This window comes from Pecten maximus, chromosome 3, assembly GCF_902652985.1.
Source record: "Pecten maximus chromosome 3, xPecMax1.1, whole genome shotgun sequence".
Classification (NCBI taxonomy): domain Eukaryota; kingdom Metazoa; phylum Mollusca; class Bivalvia; order Pectinida; family Pectinidae; genus Pecten; species Pecten maximus.
This window is the reverse complement of record NC_047017.1, coordinates 26,847,811-26,872,647: the sequence shown is the minus strand read 5'-3', so window position 1 is coordinate 26,872,647 and position 24,837 is coordinate 26,847,811. Positions and strand designations below refer to the sequence as shown.

Below are 24,837 nucleotides of genomic sequence, written 5' to 3'. Positions count from 1 at the left end.
TATTCTGTTCGTTTATATCGTTAGCAGCCGAAAATACGTTTGATATATCAAAGACAATAAATGTTTTTTATACAACCTCATTTTCTGGTTGATTTGAGAAAAAAGACAATGATTAACACAAAATGTAAATGGCTGGGTTATAAAATATACCTTGTGATTGTCTGTTTATGTAAATAGCCATGTTTTATTATGAAATCAAAGCAACAACCGCTGGATCCATATATAATAATATGAAATTTTCATGAAGTTTCAGATATGGGTCAGTGTGTCAATGTCATTAGTATTCAAACAGACATTGGAATGTTATTAAATGCTGACAGGCAGTTGAATCAAAAACAGTTTTTACTCCGTAAAATAGCTGGCTCAAAGCTCATAAAAAGTGGGCTGTTTGGCCGACAGCTACATGATAGCTATGCCTGCTTATAGAAGTATTGATCAAGGCCAATATGACTCATTAATGCTTGTGAAGTTTATATAAATGATTTTTCTGATATCGCAGGACATTTCCATCATGTTAGAAGCTTCAATTACACCAGGTTGTAGACTTAACAGAAAAGTATTACCAGGTATTTTGTAAATCAGAATATACTTCAGATTAAACTTACATCAGACAATATTCCAAATAAGTATTATCAAGTTCATTTTTTTTTCTAAAATCACCCATTGAACAAAAGTCAAATGATAATCAGTATAATTATTGTTTCACTTGCAGGATGGAATATATTGATATTTTTTTCACAAATATTTCACATTCGTACAAATTTTGGATATGTTGTAATACTTGTGACATGGATATGGTTATCAACACGAAACAATCTAATGTCCTCTTCATAGGATACAGGCTATCTTACTCATAACATAAACTAATTAGTTACTAAGATGTTATATTAATTAAGCCAGTATGATAGAATCAATTAAATTTCAACCCAAGTTAAATGTCCCAGTGACCTATTGTATAGATCGAAGATTGGTTGTATGAAACATTACCAGAGGATGAATGTTACCAAGATTGTAATACTATATGTAACTCTTGTTTATCAAGGTTATCTACAAAATCCAACTTAAATTACAACTCATTTTCTTAAAATCTAATTTTCCTGAAAAAAAGAGATAAATGCTTTAGATTTATCTTATATATAGAAAACCAACACAAATGCTTCATCTCCAGCAGATCACATAGGATCTGCTATAAATAATGCCTTTGAGCATGTATACATGTGTGGTTAAAAGCCTGTTGTCCAATCCTTTTTGTCAATACTAAATATTGATAACTTTCTATGTTTAAATATTTTATTTAATACTAGTTGTGGTGACAATAAAATATTTTGAAATCAAAATTAAAAGACTAAAAAAACACAAAATACTACACAAAGCTGTTTAAAGATTGACGTGTTAATTATATAAAGTAAGAGGAATGTTTTGTAAAAATTTTAATAATAATACTGTTCCATCCTTCTTTTTACAGATGTATCATACATTACATTTAGGCAAACATTGAAATGTACATTTAACTAAGTCCTTCCCTACTTAGAAAACTGTACACGGCCAGGCACATGAGGAATCACTTGCCATGTGACTTTACATAGAAGTCTGGCTATCAGTCAAAGTTTGTGACTTAAACACTTACTTCCTGTATCAGGACAGAGTGTCGCATTTTTATGACATCTTTATAGTCACATTTACCAATATTTCACATACCTGTATATCCATTTATGACTTAAATGGAATGAATAGTTCTGTTAATTTATTGTATGATATATATTTTTTGTGTTCCCATATATGTTACATTTATAATTAAAATACCTAATTGACCCTGCAGGTATCTCTTAACTTTGTATTTCTCTTCTTGCATTTTGCTTTTCCTGCATGACTATAATATTCCCAAATTTTATATTCAAATTAAATCTCCCGTGATCCTAATAACCTCATTCCAATTTGGAGTGATCGAGTGGCACAGTGGTAACATCAGACAAACCCAACATATATACCCTGGGGGTACATTATATATACAAACCCAACATATATACCCTGGGGGTACATTATATACAAACCCAACATATATACCCTGGGGGTACATTATATATACAAACCCAACATATATACCCTGGGGGTACATTATATATACAAACCCAACATATATACCCTGGGGGTACATTATATATACAAACCCAACATATATACCCTGGGGGTACATTATATATACAAACCCAACATATATACCCTGGGGGTACATTATATATACAAACCCAACATATATACCCTGGGGGTACATTAGTATATACAAACCCAACATATATACCCTGGGGGTACATTAGTATATACAAACCCAACATATATACCCTGGGGGTACATTATATATACAAACCACATATATACCCTGGGGGTACATTATATATACAAACCCAACATATATACCCTGGGGGTACATTATATATACAAACCCAACATATATACCCTGGGGGTACATTAGTATATACAAACCCAACATATATACCCTGGGGGTACATTATATATACAAACCCAACATATATACCCTGGGGGTACATTATATATACAAACCCAACATATATACCCTGGGGGTACATTAGTATATACAAACCCAACATATATACCCTGGGGGTACATTAGTATATACAAACCCAACATATATACCCTGGGGGTACATTATATATACAAACCACATATATACCCTGGGGGTACATTATATATACAAACCCAACATATATACCCTGGGGGTACATTATATATACAAACCCAACATATATACCCTGGGGGTACATTAGTATATACAAACCCAACATATATACCCTGGGGGTACATTATATATACAAACCCAACATATATACCCTGGGGGTACATTATATATACAAACCCAACATATATACCCTGGGGGTACATTATATATACAAACCCAACATATATACCCTGGGGGTACATTATATATACAAACCCAACATATATACCCTGGGGGTACATTATATATACAAACCCAACATATATACCCTGGGGGTACATTATATATACAAACCCAACATATATACCCTGGGGGTACATTATATATACAAACCCAACATATATACCCTGGGGGTACATTATATATACAAACCCAACATATATACCCTGGGGGTACATTATATATACAAACCCAACATATATACCCTGGGGGTACATTATATATACAAACCCAACATATATACCCTGGGGGTACATTATATATACAAACCCAACATATATACCCTGGGGGTACATTATATATACAAACCCAACATATATACCCTGGGGGTACATTATATATACAAACCCAACATATATACCCTGGGGGTACATTATATATACAAACCCAACATATATACCCTGGGGGTACATTATATATACAAACCCAACATATATACCCTGGGGGTACATTATATATACAAACCCAACATATATACCCTGGGGGTACATTAGTATATACAAACCCAACATATATACCCTGGGGGTACATTATATATACAAACCCAACATATATACCCTGGGGGTACATTATATATACAAACCCAACATATATACCCTGGGGGTACATTATATATACAAACCCAACATATATACCCTGGGGGTACATTAGTATATACAAACCCAACATATATACCCTGGGGGTACATTATATATACAAACCCAACATATATACCCTGGGGGTACATTAGTATATACAAACCCAACATATATACCCTGGGGGTACATTAGTATATACAAACCCAACATATATACCCTGGGGGTACATTATATATACAAACCCAACATATATACCCTGGGGGTACATTATATAAACAAACCCAACATATATACCCTGGGGGTACATTATATATACAAACCCAACATATATACCCTGGGGGTACATTATATATACAAACCCAACATATATACCCTGGGGGTACATTAGTATATATAAACCCAACATATATACCCTGGGGGTACATTAGTATATACAAACCCAACATATATACCCTGGGGGTACATTATATATACAAACCCAACATATATACCCTGGGGGTACATTATATATACAAACCCAACATATATACCCTGGGAGTACATTATATATACAAACCCAACATATATACCCTGGGGGTACATTAGAATATACAAACCCAACATATATACCCTGGGGGTACATTATATATACAAACCCAACATATATACCCTGGGAGTACATTATATATACAAACACAACATATATACCCTGGGGGTACATTATATATACAAACCCAACATATATACCCTGGGGGTACATTATATATACAAACCCAACATATATACCCTGGGGGTACATTAGTATATACAAACCCAACATATATACCCTGGGGGTACATTAGTATATCTAAACCCAACATATATACCCTGGGGGTACATTATATATACAAACCCAACATATATACCCTGGGGGTACATTAGTATATACAAACCCAACATATATACCCTGGGGGTACATTATATATACAAACCCAACATATATACCCTGGGGGTACATTATATATACAAACCCAACATATATACCCTGGGGGTACATTATATATACAAACCCAACATATATACCCTGGGGGTACATTAGTATATACAAACCCAACATATATACCCTGGGGGTACATTAGTATATACAAACCCAACATATATACCCTGGGGGTACATTATATATACAAACCCAACATATATACCCTGGGGGTACATTATATATACAAACCCAATATATATACCCTGGGGGTACATTATATATACAAACCCAACATATATACCCTGGGGGTACATTATATATACAAACCCAACATATATACCCTGGGGGTACATTATATATACAAACCCAACATATATACCCTGGGGGTACATTAGTATATACAAACCACATATATACCCTGGGGGTACATTATATATACAAACCCAACATATATACCCTGGGGGTACATTATATATACAAACCCAACATATATACCCTGGGGGTACATTAGTATATATAAACCCAACATATATACCCTGGGGGTACATTAGTATATACAAACCACATATATACCCTGGGGGTACATTATATATACAAACCCAACATATATACCCTGGGGGTACATTATATATACAAACCCAACATATATACCCTGGGGGTACATTATATATACAAACCCAACATATATACCCTGGGGGTACATTAGTATATACAAACCACATATATACCCTGGGGGTACATTATATATACAAACCCAACATATATACCCTGGGGGTACATTAGTATATACAAACCCAACATATATACCCTGGGGGTACATTATATATACAAACCCAACATATATACCCTGGGGGTACATTAGTATATACAAACCCAACATATATACCCTGGGGGTACATTAGTATATACAAACCCAACATATATACCCTGGGGGTACATTATATATACAAACCCAACATATATACCCTGGGGGTACATTATATATACAAACCCAACATATATACCCTGGGGGTACATTATATATACAAACCCAACATATATACCCTGGGGGTACATTATATATACAAACCCAACATATATACCCTTGGGGTACATTAGTATATATAAACCCAACATATATACCCTGGGGGTACATTATATATACAAACCCAACATATATACCCTGGGGGTACATTAGTATATACAAACCCAACATATATACCCTGGGGGTACATTATATATACAAACCCAACATATATACCCTGGGGGTACATTATATATACAAACCCAACATATATACCCTGGGGGTACATTATATATACAAACCCAACATATATACCCTGGGGGTACATTATATATATAAGTGACTTTGGATTTCTTACAGACTTTGTAAAGTTTCTTTCATTCCATTTCAGAAAATAGTGAGTTCTATCACATAGCTGTAACAGTAACTGTACAGCTTTTTATCAACATTTCTGAGAAGAAACAAATGCACTTGAGTCGACTGATTGCTGAGTAATATTATAAGGAATGCACATATATATATATACCTCTTGACAAGCTTATGTAAACATACACAATTACTGTTAGTAGTACTGTATTGGTGATTGGTCATAAATAAAGAATTGCCAAGTAAACAGCACTGCTTTATAGTAATTTATGGTATTAACTTGATTTACCTGCGCATGGTTCTCGGTAGCTGAGATAAGCCAGGTTTAGCCAGTAATTTGTCAACCAGTTCTCTTCTGTGGCACACCTATAACACACAATCATGAAGTTCATAGGGTACTAATACATTAAATAGTTATATAAAAATATATGATATATATATATATATATAAACTTTGATTCTATTTTCTATATAATATGCTTACTGCAATTTCGTAAGGTCCAATTTTCACTTTCCTTTATTAACAATGTTTTAAAAGCCCAATCTGTACCTATATCCCAGGATGTATAATTATCACCTTACTTGTTTACAATACAAAGGTTTCACCAGACAAATGGTGGCATTTAATATGATAAGGAGTTTTGCTATATATCATGTGATTTTTTTTTCAAATCTAAAATAATTCCTCAATCCAATGGTAAGAATTCATCACAAGCTAACAGGTGTTTTGTTATTGCAGAAAGATTTGTATTATCTGTAAAGGTCCCATCATAGTAATATAACAATAAAATGGACACTAGAAAAACATTAAAAACAGCTTTAACTGCTTTCAACCATTACTTGAAGATAGAGCATGTGTTGACACTAATACAGGTCAGGTAGAGAATGTATTGACATCAATACAAGTCAGGTAGGGAATGTGTTGACACAAGTACAGGTCAGGTAGAGCAAGTGTTGACACTAATATAGGTCAGCTAGAACATGTGTTGACACTAATACAGGTCAGGTAGAGTATGTGTTGACACAATTACAGGTCAGGTAGGGAATGTGTTGTCACTATTATTTACACAGGTCAGGTAGAGTATGTGTTGACACTAATACAGGTCAGGTAGAGCATGTGTCGACACAATTACAGGTCAGGTAGAGTATCTGTTGACACAAATACAGGTCAGGTAGAGCATGTGTTGACATCAATACAGGTCAGGTAGAGCATGTGTTGACACAAATACAGGTCAGGTAGAGCATGTGTTGACACAAATATAGGTCAGGTAGAGCATGTGTTGACACAAATACAGGTCAGGTAGAGCATGTGTTGACACAAATACAGGTCAGGTAGAGCATGTGTTGACACTAATACAGGTCAGGTAGAGAATGTATTGACATCAATACAGGTCAGGTAGGGAATGTGTTGTCACTATTATTTACACAGGTCAGGTAGAGTATGTGTTGACACTAATACAGGTCAGGTAGAGAATGTGTTGACACTAATACAGGTCAGGTAGAGCATGTGTTGACACAAATACAGGTCAGGTAGAGCATGTGTTGACACTAATACAGGTCAGGTAGAGAATGAATTGACATCAATACAGGTCAGGTAGGGAATGTGTTGTCACTATTATTTACACAGGTCAGGTAGGGAATGTGTTGTCACTATTATTTACACAGGACAGGTAGAGTATGTGTTGACACTAATACAGGTCAGGTAGAGAATGGGTTGACACTAATAAAGGTCAGGTAGAGAATGTGTTGACACAACTACAGGTCAGGTAGAGTATGTGTTGACACTAATACAGGTCAGGTAGAGCATGTGTTGACACTAATACAGGTCAGGTAGAGCGTGTGTAGACACAATTACAGGTCAGGTAGAGCATGTGTTGACACAAATATAGGTCAGGTAGAGAATGTGCTGACACAAGTACAGGTCTGGTAGAGTATATGTTGACACTAATACAGGTCAGGTAGAGCATGTGTTGACACTAATACAGGTCAGGTAGAGCATGTGTTGACACTAATACAGGTCAGGTAGAACATGTGTTGACACTAATACAGGTCAAGTAGAGCATGTGTTGACACAATTACAGGTCAGGTAGAGAATGTATTGACATCAATACAGGTCAGGTAGGGAATGTGTTGTCACTATTATTTACACAGGTCAGGTAGGGAATGTGTTGTCACTATTATTTACACAGGTCAGGTAGAGTATGTGTTGACACTAATACAGGTCAGGTAGAGAATGTGTTGACACTAATACAGGTCAGGTAGAGAATGTGTTGACACAACTACAGGTCAGGTAGAGTATGTGTTGACACAAATACAGGTCAGGTAGAGAATGTGTTGACACTAATACAGGTCAGGTAGAGTATGTGTTGACACAAATACAGGTCAGGTAGAGAATGTGTTGACACAAATATAGGTAAAGTAGAGCATGTGTTGACACTAATACAAGTCAGGTAGGGAATGTGTTGACACTAATACAGGTCAGGTAGAGCGTGTGTTGACACTAATACAGGTCAGGTAGAGAATGTGTTGACACTAATACAGGTCAGGTAGAGCATGTGTTGACACTAATACAGGTCAGGTAGAGCATGTGTTGACACTAATACAGGTCAGGTAGAACATGTGTTGACACTAATACAGGTCAGGTAGAGCATGTGTTGACACAATTACAGGTCAGGTAGAGCGTGTGTTGACACAATTACAGGTCAGGTAGAGCGTGTGTTGACACAATTACAGGTCAGGTAGAGCATGTGTTGACACAAATACAGGTCAGGTAGAACATGTGTTGACAATATAAACCCAGGTAAGGATCTGAGGTAAGTGCTTGATCCCTACAGGACAGTTTGTGTTTGTCATGGAAGCTGAGACCACAGACCCTTCATTATATGTTGTGATTGTGTCCTTGGTCAAGATTCTTTACCCCAGTTGCCCTGGGTAGTATTACTATTACATAGGCATATTGTATGCTTTTCATTGAGTAACCACCAGCTACTACAAGGGGACTTCACCTCCATTGACCCTAAAAAAGGTCTGTCATCTCGACTTACTGTTGAAATCCAAAACATCCAGGCCAAGGAATCAAACCACTAATGTAACCCTTAGTTATAATGCTAAATTTTCTCATTGAAGTCAGCTATCCTACTGAACCAGCTTACTTTTGTAGCAGGTGTTTCTGAAGTGTGGGACCTTCCTTCTCCTTGAATGATAATACAGCTGTTAAGAGGTTCATGAAGTCTTCATCTGACAGGAGGGGTCTCATTGATGTTAGAAACCTGAAAGTCAAAACATTATGATATAGATGTAAACTTCTGTAAACCAGACTCATGATCATAAAGTACATGTACTTTAATTAACAACGTTTTATTGCAATAAAATACACAAAGACCAATTCAGTAGCTTGGTGTTTCAATGATTTTTCAATTACCATGGGTTATAAAAGGTTAACCATCACATTCATACAATTTCAAATTTGATCAAATCATTGAAATAATGGACATATTATTCAACTGATTAACCCATAGCCCTAAGTCTGGTCGATCAAGGAAGGAAAGAAGCTTGAATAGCTAATAATTAAACTGAAAAGTTTTGTGTAATAGAGAAGTTTTCATATTTTTTTTTCTGGAATTTTCAAATATATTTATTCCTGTCCTCAATAGTTTCCTCTACAGTGATTGTGATTTTAGTTTTTAACTTTCTAAATGTGCTAGATTGAAATTGTACATGTTTGTTAGGCTGGTCGAGTCATGAAGATCCCACTTACTTCTCACAGGTGATGTTGAGATCTGGGACTGGGAGGTGTGGTAGCATTGCCTGAAAGAAGAACGTCGGGAAGTTGCCTTTTCCTATGATGGCTTTCAACATCAGTCCCCATATCTGGAAAACACAAACCAGTCACAAAATTTACTTTATATGGTAGTTTTTCATGGATTTAGTTTCTGCATGAATTAACACAGAAACAAGCGTACTGGTTATTGCTAAAGCAATACATGTCCCTGACTGTCCCCGCTAAAACAGTAAGTGACCTTGATACAAAAACCTTGAAACTTGAATCGAACATGTTGGAAACATAATTATGGTCCCTTGTCATTGTATGAAGTTTTATTCCCTCAAGGAATGATGATGCTAGAGTACTGATAAACTTCAGCATTAGTCATACAACAGAAAATGCGTAGGGGGTTCACATGATGTCTACACTAGCTATCAGGTTGTCCACAAGGCCATTGAAGGCTGAAATCTTTGCAAATAGATGAGAACAGACCTAATTACTGGTACTGGTATCAACAACAAGTGCAATCAATTATTGCGAAGCACACCAACGGCAGCCATCACAAAATGCTAATACTACAATTAATTGCAGTAACTTGCAATGTTAGGATATCAATTTTCAATGCAAAATCAATGAATCTGATATTCAAACAAGTGATACATTTGTGAACTTGATTCTTGGTTTGTTTGTTTTTGATAAACGTCCTATTAACAGCCAGGGTCATTTAAGGACGTGCCAGGTTTTGGAGGTGGAGGAAAGCCGGAGTACCCGGAGAAAAACCACTAGCCTACGGTCAGTACCTGGCAACTGCCCCACGTAGGTTTTGAACTCGCAACCCAGAGGTGGAGGGCTAGTGATAAAGTATTGGGACACCTTAACCACTCGGCCACCGCGGCCCCTGAACTTGATTCAAATATTATTCTAAAAGTAATCTCAACAATCTGATGAACAATTATTTCCAAAATATGTGAAAATTCAGAGAAATTTCCAGATACTTCCAACATTCAATTGCCATTTAATCATAATATAACCAGATTTATGATGATTATATTTTTACACCAAATGAATATGGCATGAGATATATACTCAAAATTAATATCACTCCTGAACCTCTAATGAATGTATATATATATAAACCAAATTGAAAGATTAAGGGGCATATAAATATGTTTATAGACTTCAGTAATAAGTACTTTGAAACTTACCCCAAAAACAGTTTTACCCCACAAAGTTTAAAATGAGTTTTGATAAAAACAAAATAAGTCCATAACATGGTAAAATTTGAATTTTATTTTAAAAAGTTTTCCACATTATTTTGCCATAACATCACTTTGAGACCTCTAATGAATGTGTTCACTTATGGAATTAGAATCAAAGCTATTGAAAATACATGTATATCCAATGTGGAGCTAAGTGTATATTATAACTATAAGTGACAAATTTGATCATCACAGCTTTAATATCTAAATGTTCATATTGATCGAGGCTGGGTCTGTTCAGGAGGGCAATAACCATCTATACTATATATTACCTATGTGTATATATATATACATGTACATACAACACATTTGTAAGATACATTTCAAAGATGACCGGATATAAAAACTTGACTTGCTTTCCCTGTCATGCTTTAAAACTTCCTGAGTGGCAAGCCTAGCTATAGCTATATATATATAATTCCACAAATAATTGGCTGTACAGGAACTGTGCAAATATTCACAGGTGTTGATATTTATTTGCTGTTTATAAGAACTGTATATATGTGTGTTAATAAATGTACAAGTGTTAATAAGTATTGGCTGTACAGGAAGTCTACATATGTGTTAATATATATCCATGTCCTGTAAAATTGACACCATCATGTATGTACTCCAGAGTAGACCCTTGAGAATATATTTTTGACTCCCTAGAATCAGATTCAACACTTCTGTTTGGATATTGTCCATCTATCATATGCATGACCCTTCATATTTCTGAGAAATAGTGATTCAAATTTTGAAATTGCTATAGCTACAAATCAATTTGCAAGAGTTTGATAAGACAACTAGATGGCTGTGGATGCCCTGTAAGAGATGAAATACACCACATCATTAGAGAACTTTATTGATTCCAGACAATTAAACAAAAAGAAAATACACCAAAAACCCTTACAAATTATTGTAATGTTCCGATACCTAAAATGTATCTGTATAATTAACATCGTATTTCAGAATAAACATATCTAATGAGTCTTCTTGTATATATTTATCCATCAAATAAGGGGAACACATGGCCATTATTTTGTATGGTTAATACACTTTGTATTATAGTATGCTAGATTAATCTACAAAACGTAAGTAAGCAGTGAGGAAAAAGGTGTACATGTACGGACAGTCAATATGTATACCTAGGCTATATATAAGTAAACAGTGGAACAGGTGTACGGACAGTCAATACCTATATATATAAGTAAACAGCTAATTAACTGGCACTACATGTACCAGGGTAAAATGTCTACAATTAATAAACAACCAGACGACAACACAGATTGAATGATGTTTTCCAATATTAATCACATGATAATTCTAGAGTACATAGATCAGCTGGATCCTGTCCAGGCCATTTTCACCAGGTCCTATAATCACTATAGGGCAAACAATGGAATCAATACAACACCATAACAGAAGACTACAGTCTTTGATTTTCTATTTTTGGTTTTAGTTTCAGGGGAAAACTGGTTGTATAGTGTGGATGTGTATAGAGTGTGGATGTCTATGTAATTATGTACAGCTATATTTTACATCCTACATCACTTAATGTTCAATTTTTTAAAATTATACCCTAGGCCTGTACACTAGCTCATCTATCAACAACTCAAAGCCAACACCATGAGGCATGGAATCCAGCATCATTAACCCCTTCCAGCATGGCACAAATTCCATTAATACGTGGGTATTCATAAGTTTTCAGCTTTAATACTAATTAAGGTACATTTGTACTTCTAATTCAGAACCACCTACAGGGTAAGCCCCTATATAAAGCTTTTCCCCACAAGGCACCACCATGAGATTAACCTGATTTTCTTTAATTAATTGTTATTTTTAGTCATCTTCTGATCTGTAAACCTTTTAAATAGCAAGGATTATAGGAGACTGATCCTATTGGGGACAGGACATGTACAGGATGTGATCGGACAGACAAGACGCCCCCTCCTCCCCTAAAATTGAAGGCCAGGGCCATAAAAAGTTGGAAGAATTTCATTGTAATAGCAATCAAAATGTTTAATTTTCTTATAATTACATTCAACACAATCATATTTGGGGTTGGTGTGTTTCAGTAGGGACAAACTCTCTCAGTAGCTAGGGACTCATCTGATTAAAAGTCAGTTTAATTTCCCACTTTGGTTTAGTTTGGTTTATTTTGTTTAACGTCCTATTAACAGCTAAGGTCATTTAAGGACGGCCTCCCGTGCGTGCGACATGCATGCATGTGGTGAGTGCGTATGTGTGTTTTGGCAGGCTGCGGTATGTTCGTGTTAAGTCTCCTTGTGATAGGCCGGAACTTTTGCCGATTTAAAGTGCTATCTCACTGAAGCATACTGCCGAAGACACCCAGCAGCACACCACACCCGGTCACATTATACTGACAACGGGCGAACCAGTCGTCCCACTCCGAATATGCTGTGCGCTAAGCAGGAGTAGCAACTACCATTTTTAAAGACTCTGGTATGTCTCGGCTAGGGGACAGAACCCAAAACCTTCCTCACAGCGGCAAACGCTCAACTAAAGGCCAAAAGTGAGGCATTGTCAAGGGAGACATTAGGAAGAAGAAAGTTGTTAAGAAAGAAGAGAAAAGATAAGATCCCAAATTTAGTTGCCTCTTACGATCATGCAATGGGGGCAGCAGGTACAATTCTTTCGCCCTACCTGCAGGGCATTAATTTCACACTGTACACATTTACTATTATATATTTATACATAGTTTGTATACATGTCAAGGGTGAAATTGATATCTATATGGTCTAAATCTATCTAGAGTGACCAATAACAGATATATTTTTTATTTGGCCTAACCTTTGCTTCAGTGTAATCGTGTCAAAGGAATTTCGTTGTTTGTATCTGTTATCAGTGAAGGTGTGTGCGTTACGTATACTCTCCCCATATCGACATGTGATGAGATCTTATGACTTACATATCTGTGATAAAACTGTCAACAAAGTATATATATACACCACACAACCCTCTAAAATTATCACAGCGAAGGTTACGCATTATAAACATCATGTTTAAAGTCTAATTTGAAATACCTACACTCACAGGTGTCTTTAATCTAGTTCATAATACTGTAATATATACTTAGAGTTAGATAAACCAACTTACAAAATGTTTACAAAACATGTATACACCAGTTTATAGATGCTCTTAGATCTTTCAGAATTTTTGCATAGAAATCTTGTAATAATTATGTATAGGGTCTAAAATTGTATTGCATTGCCATATCCCATGCTGGAGAACTAATTGAAGATAGAATTTAATACTTGTCCGAGTTGTCGGTTGGGATCCATTATATAATTAAACACAAGGTATGTTTAGGCAATAATAGTTCCAATATAGTTAATGTGTGGTATATTAAATCTGTGAACATATAAGATTTAACATTTAGTTAATCTACAGATCATAAGTGTATTAATAAATCTATGGTAATTATACTGGTATATATAGCCATGTAATTTGATGTGGTTACCAGATTTGTGGTATATTTTAATCACACTATACTACAAACCCTAGCTAGTGGAGTATAGTATATATTTCATACTACAGCTTTAGTAGCCTGATCAGTGAGCCATGGCATATTGTGATGAAGTGTTATGAATTTCACATGAATTCGAAGCATTGAATAAAATCAATCAAGTGTCACATTTATTATGTATAGATGACATTACTTATTTTCCCCTGGTCACTGTTGATAGGAAATATATATGGGGCAACTACGAAACCAGAACACACCTGTTAATAGGCCTATAGGTATACCAGGTATACTACTTACCTACCTGTATGTACTTAGATATACCTACAAACTCCTACAACCAAGATATTATTACCAGGACTCATGTGACATATATATATATGTATATATAAACTTCATCTGACTCAAGACATTAAAAAGTATCTCAGTCACAACAGCTAGACTAAATGTAACAGTCTTAAAAGTGTGACACAAAAATGATTTTTATATATACATGTATATACTATATATACCATGAATATTTTTGTCAAGTGCTGGACTAGATTTAGGACTGCTGATAGTGCCAAGTGGGCTTTTTACATTGAGGGCTATATATATATTCATGGGGTTTCAAAATTGAAGAACATCACATAGAAAAATTAAAAATATCCCTTCTGTCAGTGTCCAAATGTAAGAGAATCCAGATGAACCTGCCAATTCACCATGGACATGTATTGTGAAATATTTTGACCTAAATATGAGTTGCACAATGATCCTTCAGTGACCACAAGTTATAGTTCAGATAAGACCCTACCAGTATCATAATTTATATCAGGAGACTAAAATCCTGGTTGCAGCTGATTATAAACACTTCTAGTTTACTCCTGACCTACCAACAATAAAAACATAAAAGATTCTAAAGAAAAATCTTTACAAATTTCCACTAGATCTCATAGCTTAATCAAAGTACTGAAAGTACTGAAGACACAAACGAAAACAAATTATTTTAACTGCTTTTGTTTAGTGGGGACATGGTCAACTTTGTATGGAACATCACCAATACCTGATTAGGACTAGGACAAAATATTGGCAAGAAAAGAAATTCATATCTACTTTTGATTGCAAGTGCGTCTTGTCAGCTAATTGTCAGAATAGGTACTCGGGTAATCTTATTTGACATCTTCAATGGGTTAATGTATACGTAGTTGTAGATGTAATATGAAGGTCCTAGATTACCTGTAAAATTAATGAGGCCTTTCTTTTCAAACTTTTGAGGATCCCATGCCTATAAGCGCTTCACAAATTATCATTATCATTAGCATTTGAAAAAATATTTATACATTTGATGTAGCGCCCCATCTAGCTACCAGCTTTTAGATAAGAGAGAGCTCAGGTTAAAAACATTTGTGTGATTGTTTTAGGATTTTATCGTGTGTGTGAGCCCTGGTTTGAATGATGTCATGTCAAGGTTTTGAATGATATTTTGTGGCAGATTGTTCTATCCCTTCAGTTCCTTCTGTAAAATAGCGATAACAAACTTCAATTGTCAAAATACAATATGGCTGCCTGTCGGCCATGTTGTTTTCCGATTAGTCTCAAAATGCAATATCCATAACTAGGCACCGAGGGGAACCTACATATAAAATTTGAGAAAGATCCCTTCAGCACTTTCTGAGAAATAGTGATAACAAACTTCAATTGTCCAAATCCAAGATGGCTGCCTGTCGGCCATATTGTTTTCCGATTGGTCTCAAAATGCAATATGCATAACTAATGTAAGCACCAAGAGGAACCTACATATGAAATTTGAGAAAGATCAATTCAGTGCTTTCTGAGAAATAGCAATAACAAACTTCAATTGTCAAAACCTAAGATGGCTGCCTGTCGGCCATATTGTTTTCCGATTGGTCTCAAAATGCAATATGCATAACCACCCACCAAGGGGAACCTACATATCAAATTTGAGAAAGATCCCTTCAGCACTTTTTGAGAAATAGCGATAACAAACTTCAATTGTCCAAATCCAAGATGGCTGCCTGTCGGCCATGTTGTTTTCCGATTAGTCTCAAAATGCAATATGCATAACTAGGCACCGAGGGGAACCTACTTATGAAATTTGAAAAAGATCCCGTCAACACTTTCTGAGAAATAGTGATAACAAACTTCAATTGACAAAATCCAAGATGGCTGCCTGTCGGCCTTATTGTTTTCCGATTGGTCTCAAAATGCAATATGCATAACTAATGTTAGCACCAAGAGGAACCTACATATGAAATTTGAGAAAGATCAATTCAGTGCTTTCTTAGAAATAGCAATAACAAACTTCAATTGTCAAAACCTAAGATGGCTGTCTGTCGGCCATATTGTTTTCCGATTGGTCTCAAAATGCAACATGCATAACTAGAAACCAAGAGAAACCTATGAAATTTTAGAAGATCCCTTCAGTACTTTGAGAAATAGCGATAACAAGAATTGTTTACGGATGGAGGGACGGACGGACCACTGACGCAGGGCGATTTGATTGATGAATAGCCCACCATCTGATGATGGTGGGTTAAAAACACCTGGGTCTGATAAACAGACTCTGGAGGCGTAGAATGCGGATGTAGACAGGGCAGGGTATACCATTACGACGGGCACATTAAACTAAGCACTATATTCAAAACTTAGAATTACATGCTCATATCAGCTCAGACTTGAGACAGTTTCTTAATCGCTCATTAGAGTGAACACGATTTTCATATAGCACTCTACGTTATATGTTTACACTCCATACTGTGTAGCTACAAATAATCTATACAACAAAAACACATTCATTCACATGTACAGTTCAAATCAATTTGAAGTGGAATTTTGTTTTTCACTTATGTACATTGCATCAAATATTCTCCGCAATAGTATATGTACCATATACATAACTGTAACTGCATGATACATATATATATGTATGTATGGTATATATATCATGTTAATTAATGTTAGTGAGATGTGAATGTAGCTATATGTATTGATATCATCGATTTCAAAATCAGAGTTTTTTTTTTAATCTGCAGCATCTGTCAGATGAAAATGTAGTTCGAATGCCCAAACTGGATGAACTGTACATGTAGTAGCATTCTTCAAAGTCCATTATGAATGCTTTTCATACAAATGTATTTCTTTCAATTGTTCATGTGTTTAAATTATTAGAACACTGAAGTAATTTTTATTTTCATAAAAATGGAAGTACTGCCTATCTTTAAAACTAAATTGGATATTGACAAGATAAATTTGCCAAAATGTTAAAAATCAAACCTTATTAAGTAGAATCTAAACAGTTGTAAATGGCTAAGCCCACTATTCTTAACAACAAAATTACTTATTTTGATTCTCTGTCAAATATAATCAGGTTACTTGAAGACTTTGTCAGAAAAGTTAACACATATATACATTATTAATAGTTGCTTTAATTAAATTAATCTGAATTTGAACATTAAACCGACTTAACAATTTAAATGAAAAAAATGTGTTTTCACCATTTACCATAATTGACAAGAAGAAAATAATTATTTAACTCAACCTATGATATAGTATGTAACAGCCATCAAGACAATACTATTATCTTTAGTTATTTCACAATAGGATATATGCACAACACAAAAAAGTTTTACAAACTTTTGTTGTTTAGAAGAATAATGAACTTAGTAATTTTTGCTGTTCTTCTCAAATAATATGTACTAGTGTTGTAAAGAAAAAAAAGATTAAATAATAATAATAAATCTAAGTTATAATAAATTATTTGCATTGATTTATCAATACTTTACCAGCGTTCGAATTTAACGCTCGCACACTCGCTAAATGCGAGCTGATTTTTCATTTTGCGAGTAGAAAATTGTGGTACTCGCATTTTTCTGCGAGTGCATATAAATCCTGGTAAAACAGACACACATAGTAAAACATCGACGAAAACTTTAAACAAAAACCGACACACAGACAATGCATTATCTTGGTGACGCTTGTACACAGCACTCGTTAGTTTCAAGCGTCTCAAAGACTACGATATACATGAATATATTGTAATGGAAAAGAAACGAGAGTTTCCGAGAAACAAAGCGTGACATCTCGCTAGCATGGCTGACATAATCAATTTTTTTAAGTCAGCCGCTGCCGGAACATCAAATGAAAAGATCGGCGAAAATAATGAGAGCAAGGACACATGTAGAGAAAGTAGCCAAACTCATAAGAAAAAAGTGACATGCATCCCAAGGCCAACAAAACAAACTGTCGAGAAATGGGAACTGCATATTGACCTGGAAAAAAATCTTGACGATGATCATGTGCACGTTATTGAAATTTATTGCAAAACTTGCAAAGAATATAGTCCCGACAAGTCATCATCAGTAAATATTTTGTTCTTACTTGAAATTCTATCAGCACTTACTGTATTGTCCATTTTCTAATTTAACAAGTCAACTTCAGATATGACAAAAACAAAATGAAATTTTTAAACGAAAAAATTCGGAGTTTTTTTCCAAATCACGAATATGTTGTAAAATCATGATGGACAGGGAATAGCATTTTAATTAGATAGAATTAATACTTATTTCATTATTAGTCAAAGATTTTATGAGAAATCATACGTGATTAAATCAAATGAAATGACTGATTTTTTTGATTTTTTGTTCTCTTGAAAATAAATTATAACATGTAAGTAATATATAGGATCAAAATCCTTCAATATTCATTGATCTTGAAGTAGATGATATTTGAAGGGAGTATACCCTGGCTTATATGAACAGTGAGTTAAATAAAAAAAAAAAAAATTAATTGTATTTTGGCTCAAATAAAAACTTTATTTGAAGCAACTGTTCTTTTGTTTGTGGTTCTGAAAAGTAAAGATTATTTATATCATAAAACATCTGTTATATTTAATGTTAACACATAATTTCAAAATTGCGAGTAAGTTTGTAATTTTGCGAGTTAAAATTTTATCCACTCGCAACAACGTGCGAGTTACTAAAAAAGTTAAATTCTACCCCTGCTTTACTGTGCATTAGTTTAAAGGTTAATTTAATTCAGAAGCTGAAATGATTTAAGACAGAAAAAACCGCAGATGTAGGAATATAACATTTCCACTGCCTTTAAATATCTCTGGTTAAATTTAGCAATCAGTACATTTCCATGAAAAATGGTGTTTTCTAAAGAGTTACTGCCCTTTAACCGTCCCTGAAGCGTTCAAAACTCTGCCAAACATAATAAAGGTCTATGTAGATGTACATCGTAGACCCCTTTCTTTTTTATAATATGCTTCGACTGTTATGTAATATTTCAAATGATAATGATAGATCATTTTCTATTTTTTTTTTAAACCATCACGAATATTAGAAAAAAAGAATCAGTCGCTATAATTAGAGATGAAATTTTCAGTGACGTCTACATCTGCATGCAGACAGCCACGTTAATGCGGTACGCGTTCTGTAAACGAAAAACTTCATGTGCATTACGTAGGATATAATCAATAGATCCGAAGTCAATAATAATATTCACAAGTCCATTTGACATTTCGAAACCCTATTCAGTGAGAATTTATTTAACTTTTTATTTGCAAACATGCGTATGGTACTCGACTGCCGTTGTTGTGATATTGTCATGATGAATAGACAACTTTTTTTCTTTCGTAAAAAAACATCTAGGCCTATATAATCTAACCATCTGCAGACTACATCAATCACATGCAAGTTAATATTTCAGTGAGAAAATGACATTCAAAGTTGGGTTTGATCACCTACTCTACATTACTGAAAGATAGCGGACAAAATCGGATGCTGGATGAGTGATTTTTCAATGTACAAAATAACACATCGATGTCGATGATGAAAATTCAGCGTGATGTTAGAAGATTTTTCTTCCGGGTCACAGGTAAGCAGAAATATGGCGCCAGCGAAAAGTCGATTGTATCATTCCGCGTGAAATCTAATGCGTTCAACGCAGAAAAATATTCTTACGTATCATCGACAGAACATACTTAAATTAAATACTTTGAAAACGATCTATTTGTGAGGTTCTGTTGTTTTGTCATATATCTAACGAAACTGCAGTGTTGCATTTGACTCCGTAAGTCACGGGACTATTTTTTTTTTGCGATAGAATATGATTGTGAAGTGGCAGTGGAAGTTGTGTCAGAGCGAACGAAAATGCCAAAAAAAACAACACATTGTCCTGTCAGCTTCTAAAATACAACAAAACAAAAGGTGATTTTTTTTTAATAGCTGAACTTCACTGTATGTCATTTTTTATCGTGAAGTTAAACAAATATTTACTGCATAACATTACGGAGTTACTGTAAAGCAACGTTTAGATTGGCCAACAGCAGTATCCGCCAGAGCCCTCAAAAGCGCTGACATAGACTCAAACTTACGTTTGTGTCTACGTTTGTGTCAACAAAACAAAAGGTAATTTTTTTATAGCTGAACTTTACTATATGTCATTTTTTATCGTGAATATTTACGATATTTACAAATATTTACTGCATAGCATTACGCAGTTACTGTAAAGCAACGGTTAGATTGGCCAAGGCAGTATCCGCCAGAGGGCATCGTAGATTTTGTCAGCTACACCTCAAAAGCGCTGACATAGACTCAAACTTACGTTTGTGTCAAAAACAAAGTACAGCCAATTTAGATAATAATTATAAGTACGATGACCCGGTAACAAATAATGATGCTTATTTTTAATAATATAAATAACAAAATTCAGCTAAATTAGATCACCTGTAACTCGCCTTCAATATGAAAGGACAGAACATCCACAAAAGACAAAACTCTATATGAAGCCAACAATTGGAACAGAGAAAGAAAACACATTTTATTAATATATTTGATAAACTAATCTAATATGTTTTTTGGATTCATTCAATGTTTTTAATTTATTTTTCAAAAATTCATTAGCAAGCATGTATGTTCTATCAAATTGTAATAATCCATGGCCTGAATGATGCCAAAAATATTCCTTTTTCCATATATCTATATCACACATTTTAAATTTACACCATCAAGTATTTTTTCTCTTGATATTAAAATCTAAAATGGTTTTTCCTATAAAATAAATAGTAACATTTGTAAAGAAGCTTTTCCTCTACCTCTAATCATACACTTATCCCTATGATTTCGGAGACAAAAGCAGATACCCCAACAGCTATTTTGTTTGGCCTATAAATAAACATGCATGTGGTGTACATGTACATGTGATAACTTCATATACGCATTCTAGATTTACAGGTGCTGACTCATGATCTGAGATTATAATTATGTTCTGTTTCAGGCGGAATGTCTTGGACAGAAATATTGATATCTAGAAATCAGACTGCACAATAATTGGAGTCCATTAAGAAAGCTGATCAGTCTGTTTACAGTATATTATAAGGAGGATTGTACTCCTACCATCAACAGAGCCATTATCAATAATTAAATCCATTAGCCTTTCCTTATTCTATATTTTATGTTAAGTTCACTATCCGACTCAGGCTGGTCATGATCAGGTTAGTTCAATAGTAAGCGCTACCTTCCCACATTATGTATTAATAAGCCTCCTATAGCTACTTCATTTTGTAGAATCATCAAATAAAAAAGGTGGTCCACTAAGTAAGGCCTCCCCAAATTAAACATTCATAATACTATTAAAACATTTTCACTAGGGAAGAAGCTTATAATATTTGAGGACAGATATACAATAAGTACAGTGAATACCAGGGCAGATTTTCATACAACCATGCAGTTATAATTTAATACCACATTACCATCAACTTTGAAAATGTTTGTATCAAAAATTTGTAGGAAACAACATGCATTCGCATCTTCTTTATACCAGGTAAAAAAAAAAGAAAAATATTAAACTTATGTGTGACTGAAAGCTTCTCTTTCCTGTTCTCATTTTACAAAGGTAAACTGCAAATTATGGGAATTTGGGTTAAATATGAAATAATTTCAATTGGGAATGGGGCCCATTAACAGCCCCAAAAAGCCCCCAGAAAAAGCCGTTCCACCAACCTTACCATCCTATACATGTACTATGTATGAATATACCAACATAGAGACCACCAGTGTTTCATTTACTTGCATTGGGACACAGCTCATTTGGGTAGTACAATTAATATTGTTTCAAGACCATTAGACTGATTATTAAACTCCCCAAGACCTTGCTCTACAGAGAACCAGCTATAAAGCTATTTGCTTTTCATTGAACCAGGGTGATCACTGAAATATATAACAAGAACACTCTCAAGATTTAAGTCAGTCATTTTCTGCAACATGAATCATTTGGATCAATTATAATTAAAGTAACAAAATCTATGCAGTTGATGACTTCCCCTGCAATGACTGGTGAAAAACAAAGCTGGCTAATTATATATAATAGTATTGCAAAGTTCAAGACCGCCATAGACAGGTCAGATCAAGCACTGCATGTACCATTACAACTTATAAGTCAGATGGAGCAACTGTGATGAGATCATGAGGATGTAATAAAAGGACTAGTTCACCAAACATTAGATCTAATTATAATGTGCCATTCATTAGTATGAATTTAAGTTCTAATTCTTTATTCATTGTGAGCATATACATCTTTCAGCTTGATCAAGACACCTGGTCAGAAAATCTAGGTATTTTACATGTGATGTACATGTTAATCTATCAAAGTTGTCATATGACATAAAATGACTCAAAAATATTGGCAACCGACAATGATTAATACCCATTCCACGAAATTCAAAATTTCTCAGAACAATATCAACCGTTGATTAAAACTCAGTTTAAAATTAAGTTTCTATACTGCTTTTCTAATTCAAATTAGAATGGGACTTAACTTTCTAAGTTAAAAGTTAAAACATGAAGCAATACCACAATGTGACCCATTTCAAAATGCGCACAATATAATAGAGTAGGATCAAAGTCCGAATAAACTCATACGTCACCTGAGCATGAACAAGGTGATCAGTACAGAGATTAATCCTATTGACTTAAGTTCAGATATCAGTCAAGTTTGTGTATATATACCTGGGAGACTGTATATTTATTTACATGTACAATGTATATAGGTTACTGACATTGTACGTATATCCTTATGGCTTATAGCTGGGGCAGACTATAGCTATAAATACTTTTATTATTGATTTTATCATGGTCATTTCAATTAAAATAAAGGTGTGTTGAATTAAGACTCTGAGTTCTACCTACTATAATGTGAACTGAGATTGCTTCTTTTCAAAATTAAATTGATGTTGTTTATATTTCCAGGTATATACATATGTAAAGTCATGTCACCATGCTGAACATCAATTATACATTTCAATGTCTTAGCTCTTTTTCTTCCTGTTACGAAATTAAATAATAATATATGTTTCCCTGTAATACATATAATAGATTCATTATTATACGATAAATCTTATTCAGCCAACATTTCACTGGTATACAGCTGCTGTACATGTACAACAGTAACAAAACAAAGCAGGTAGAATCTGCTAGCGGGAATTATATACCTGGTATATCTATAATATTAAATTGACTCATATCAATGTATATTTCTTACGAATTTATACTGTAATGATATGTTGTATTTGAAATTTAAACAAAAATGATTTCCTCATTTAATTTTGTTATACATTGTTAATATTAAATACCTTATAGCCTGATTTCATAAAAGTACACATTTTCATCAGTGTCTTGACTTAAATTCTTTTCATATATCACAATCATTTGTTCATTTCATTGACAACTGGCTGCGACAACCCCCTCCCCCCTCTCTTTCTATCATATGCACCATTCCAGCTTCTCTGTTCTCATATGGTTGTTGAGTACTTTTTAATATTAACAGACATACACACCTGTTAGTATTATGGAAAGTATTTGTGAAACAGTGTGGCAATGCAATGTCACGACATGGACTCAAACCTGGGTCCTCCGAACTGGTAGATACATGCTCTATTTGAGCCATTGGCGTTCAGCCCAGTCCATGCAAGATTTTGTTTTAGCTGATTATATAAATAATTACTAGTCTATATGGCTTACTCAATACTATGAAGAAAGGACTATAAACTAATCTAATGATCTAGTTAACAAATTTGGGAAAACACATGTACATGTATATACGGTCAATATTAAAAGATTATAATTACAAACCCCTTTGATTGCTACATCATAAAGAAATTATCTGCTGCTTCAATTTACACACAATGTACATGTAGATGTATCATTGCTGTAAGAGGGTACTCCTGATTGTACTTAAACAGTACAATATCAAAATAAATAAGAATTTAATTCAATTTTGAGATAATGGATTCCATGGCAATTGTATGTGTCTGTCTAAATAATTAGATAAGATTACTAAACATTTGAACACACTAATATGTAAGTACTGGGTGTGTAAACAGGAAGGCAGTTACCCGAGTTTCCTCTGGCACTGAGGTACATGGTGTCAGGGCCAAGAGAAACACGGGCTGGAAGGCAATAGAATCTACTAGATCTTGAATTGGTTTACTCTTTACTATAATATAGTATACAT

At 34.3% G+C, this 24,837-nt stretch overlaps 1 protein-coding gene across 1 annotated transcript in view; it reads right to left on the bottom strand.

The window, feature by feature from the left end:
• Positions 1 to 24,837, bottom strand: part of LOC117323753 (carnitine O-palmitoyltransferase 1, liver isoform-like) — a 51,394-nt gene that overhangs the window by 25,957 nt on the left and 600 nt on the right. The window contains exons 2-4 of the mRNA XM_033879180.1: positions 9,595 to 9,707; positions 8,990 to 9,106; positions 6,127 to 6,203 (exon numbers count right to left, since the gene is read on the bottom strand). Of these exons, the coding sequence (XP_033735071.1) occupies positions 6,127 to 6,203; positions 8,990 to 9,106; positions 9,595 to 9,707 (307 nt within the window). The remainder of the gene's footprint in view (positions 1 to 6,126; positions 6,204 to 8,989; positions 9,107 to 9,594; positions 9,708 to 24,837) is intronic.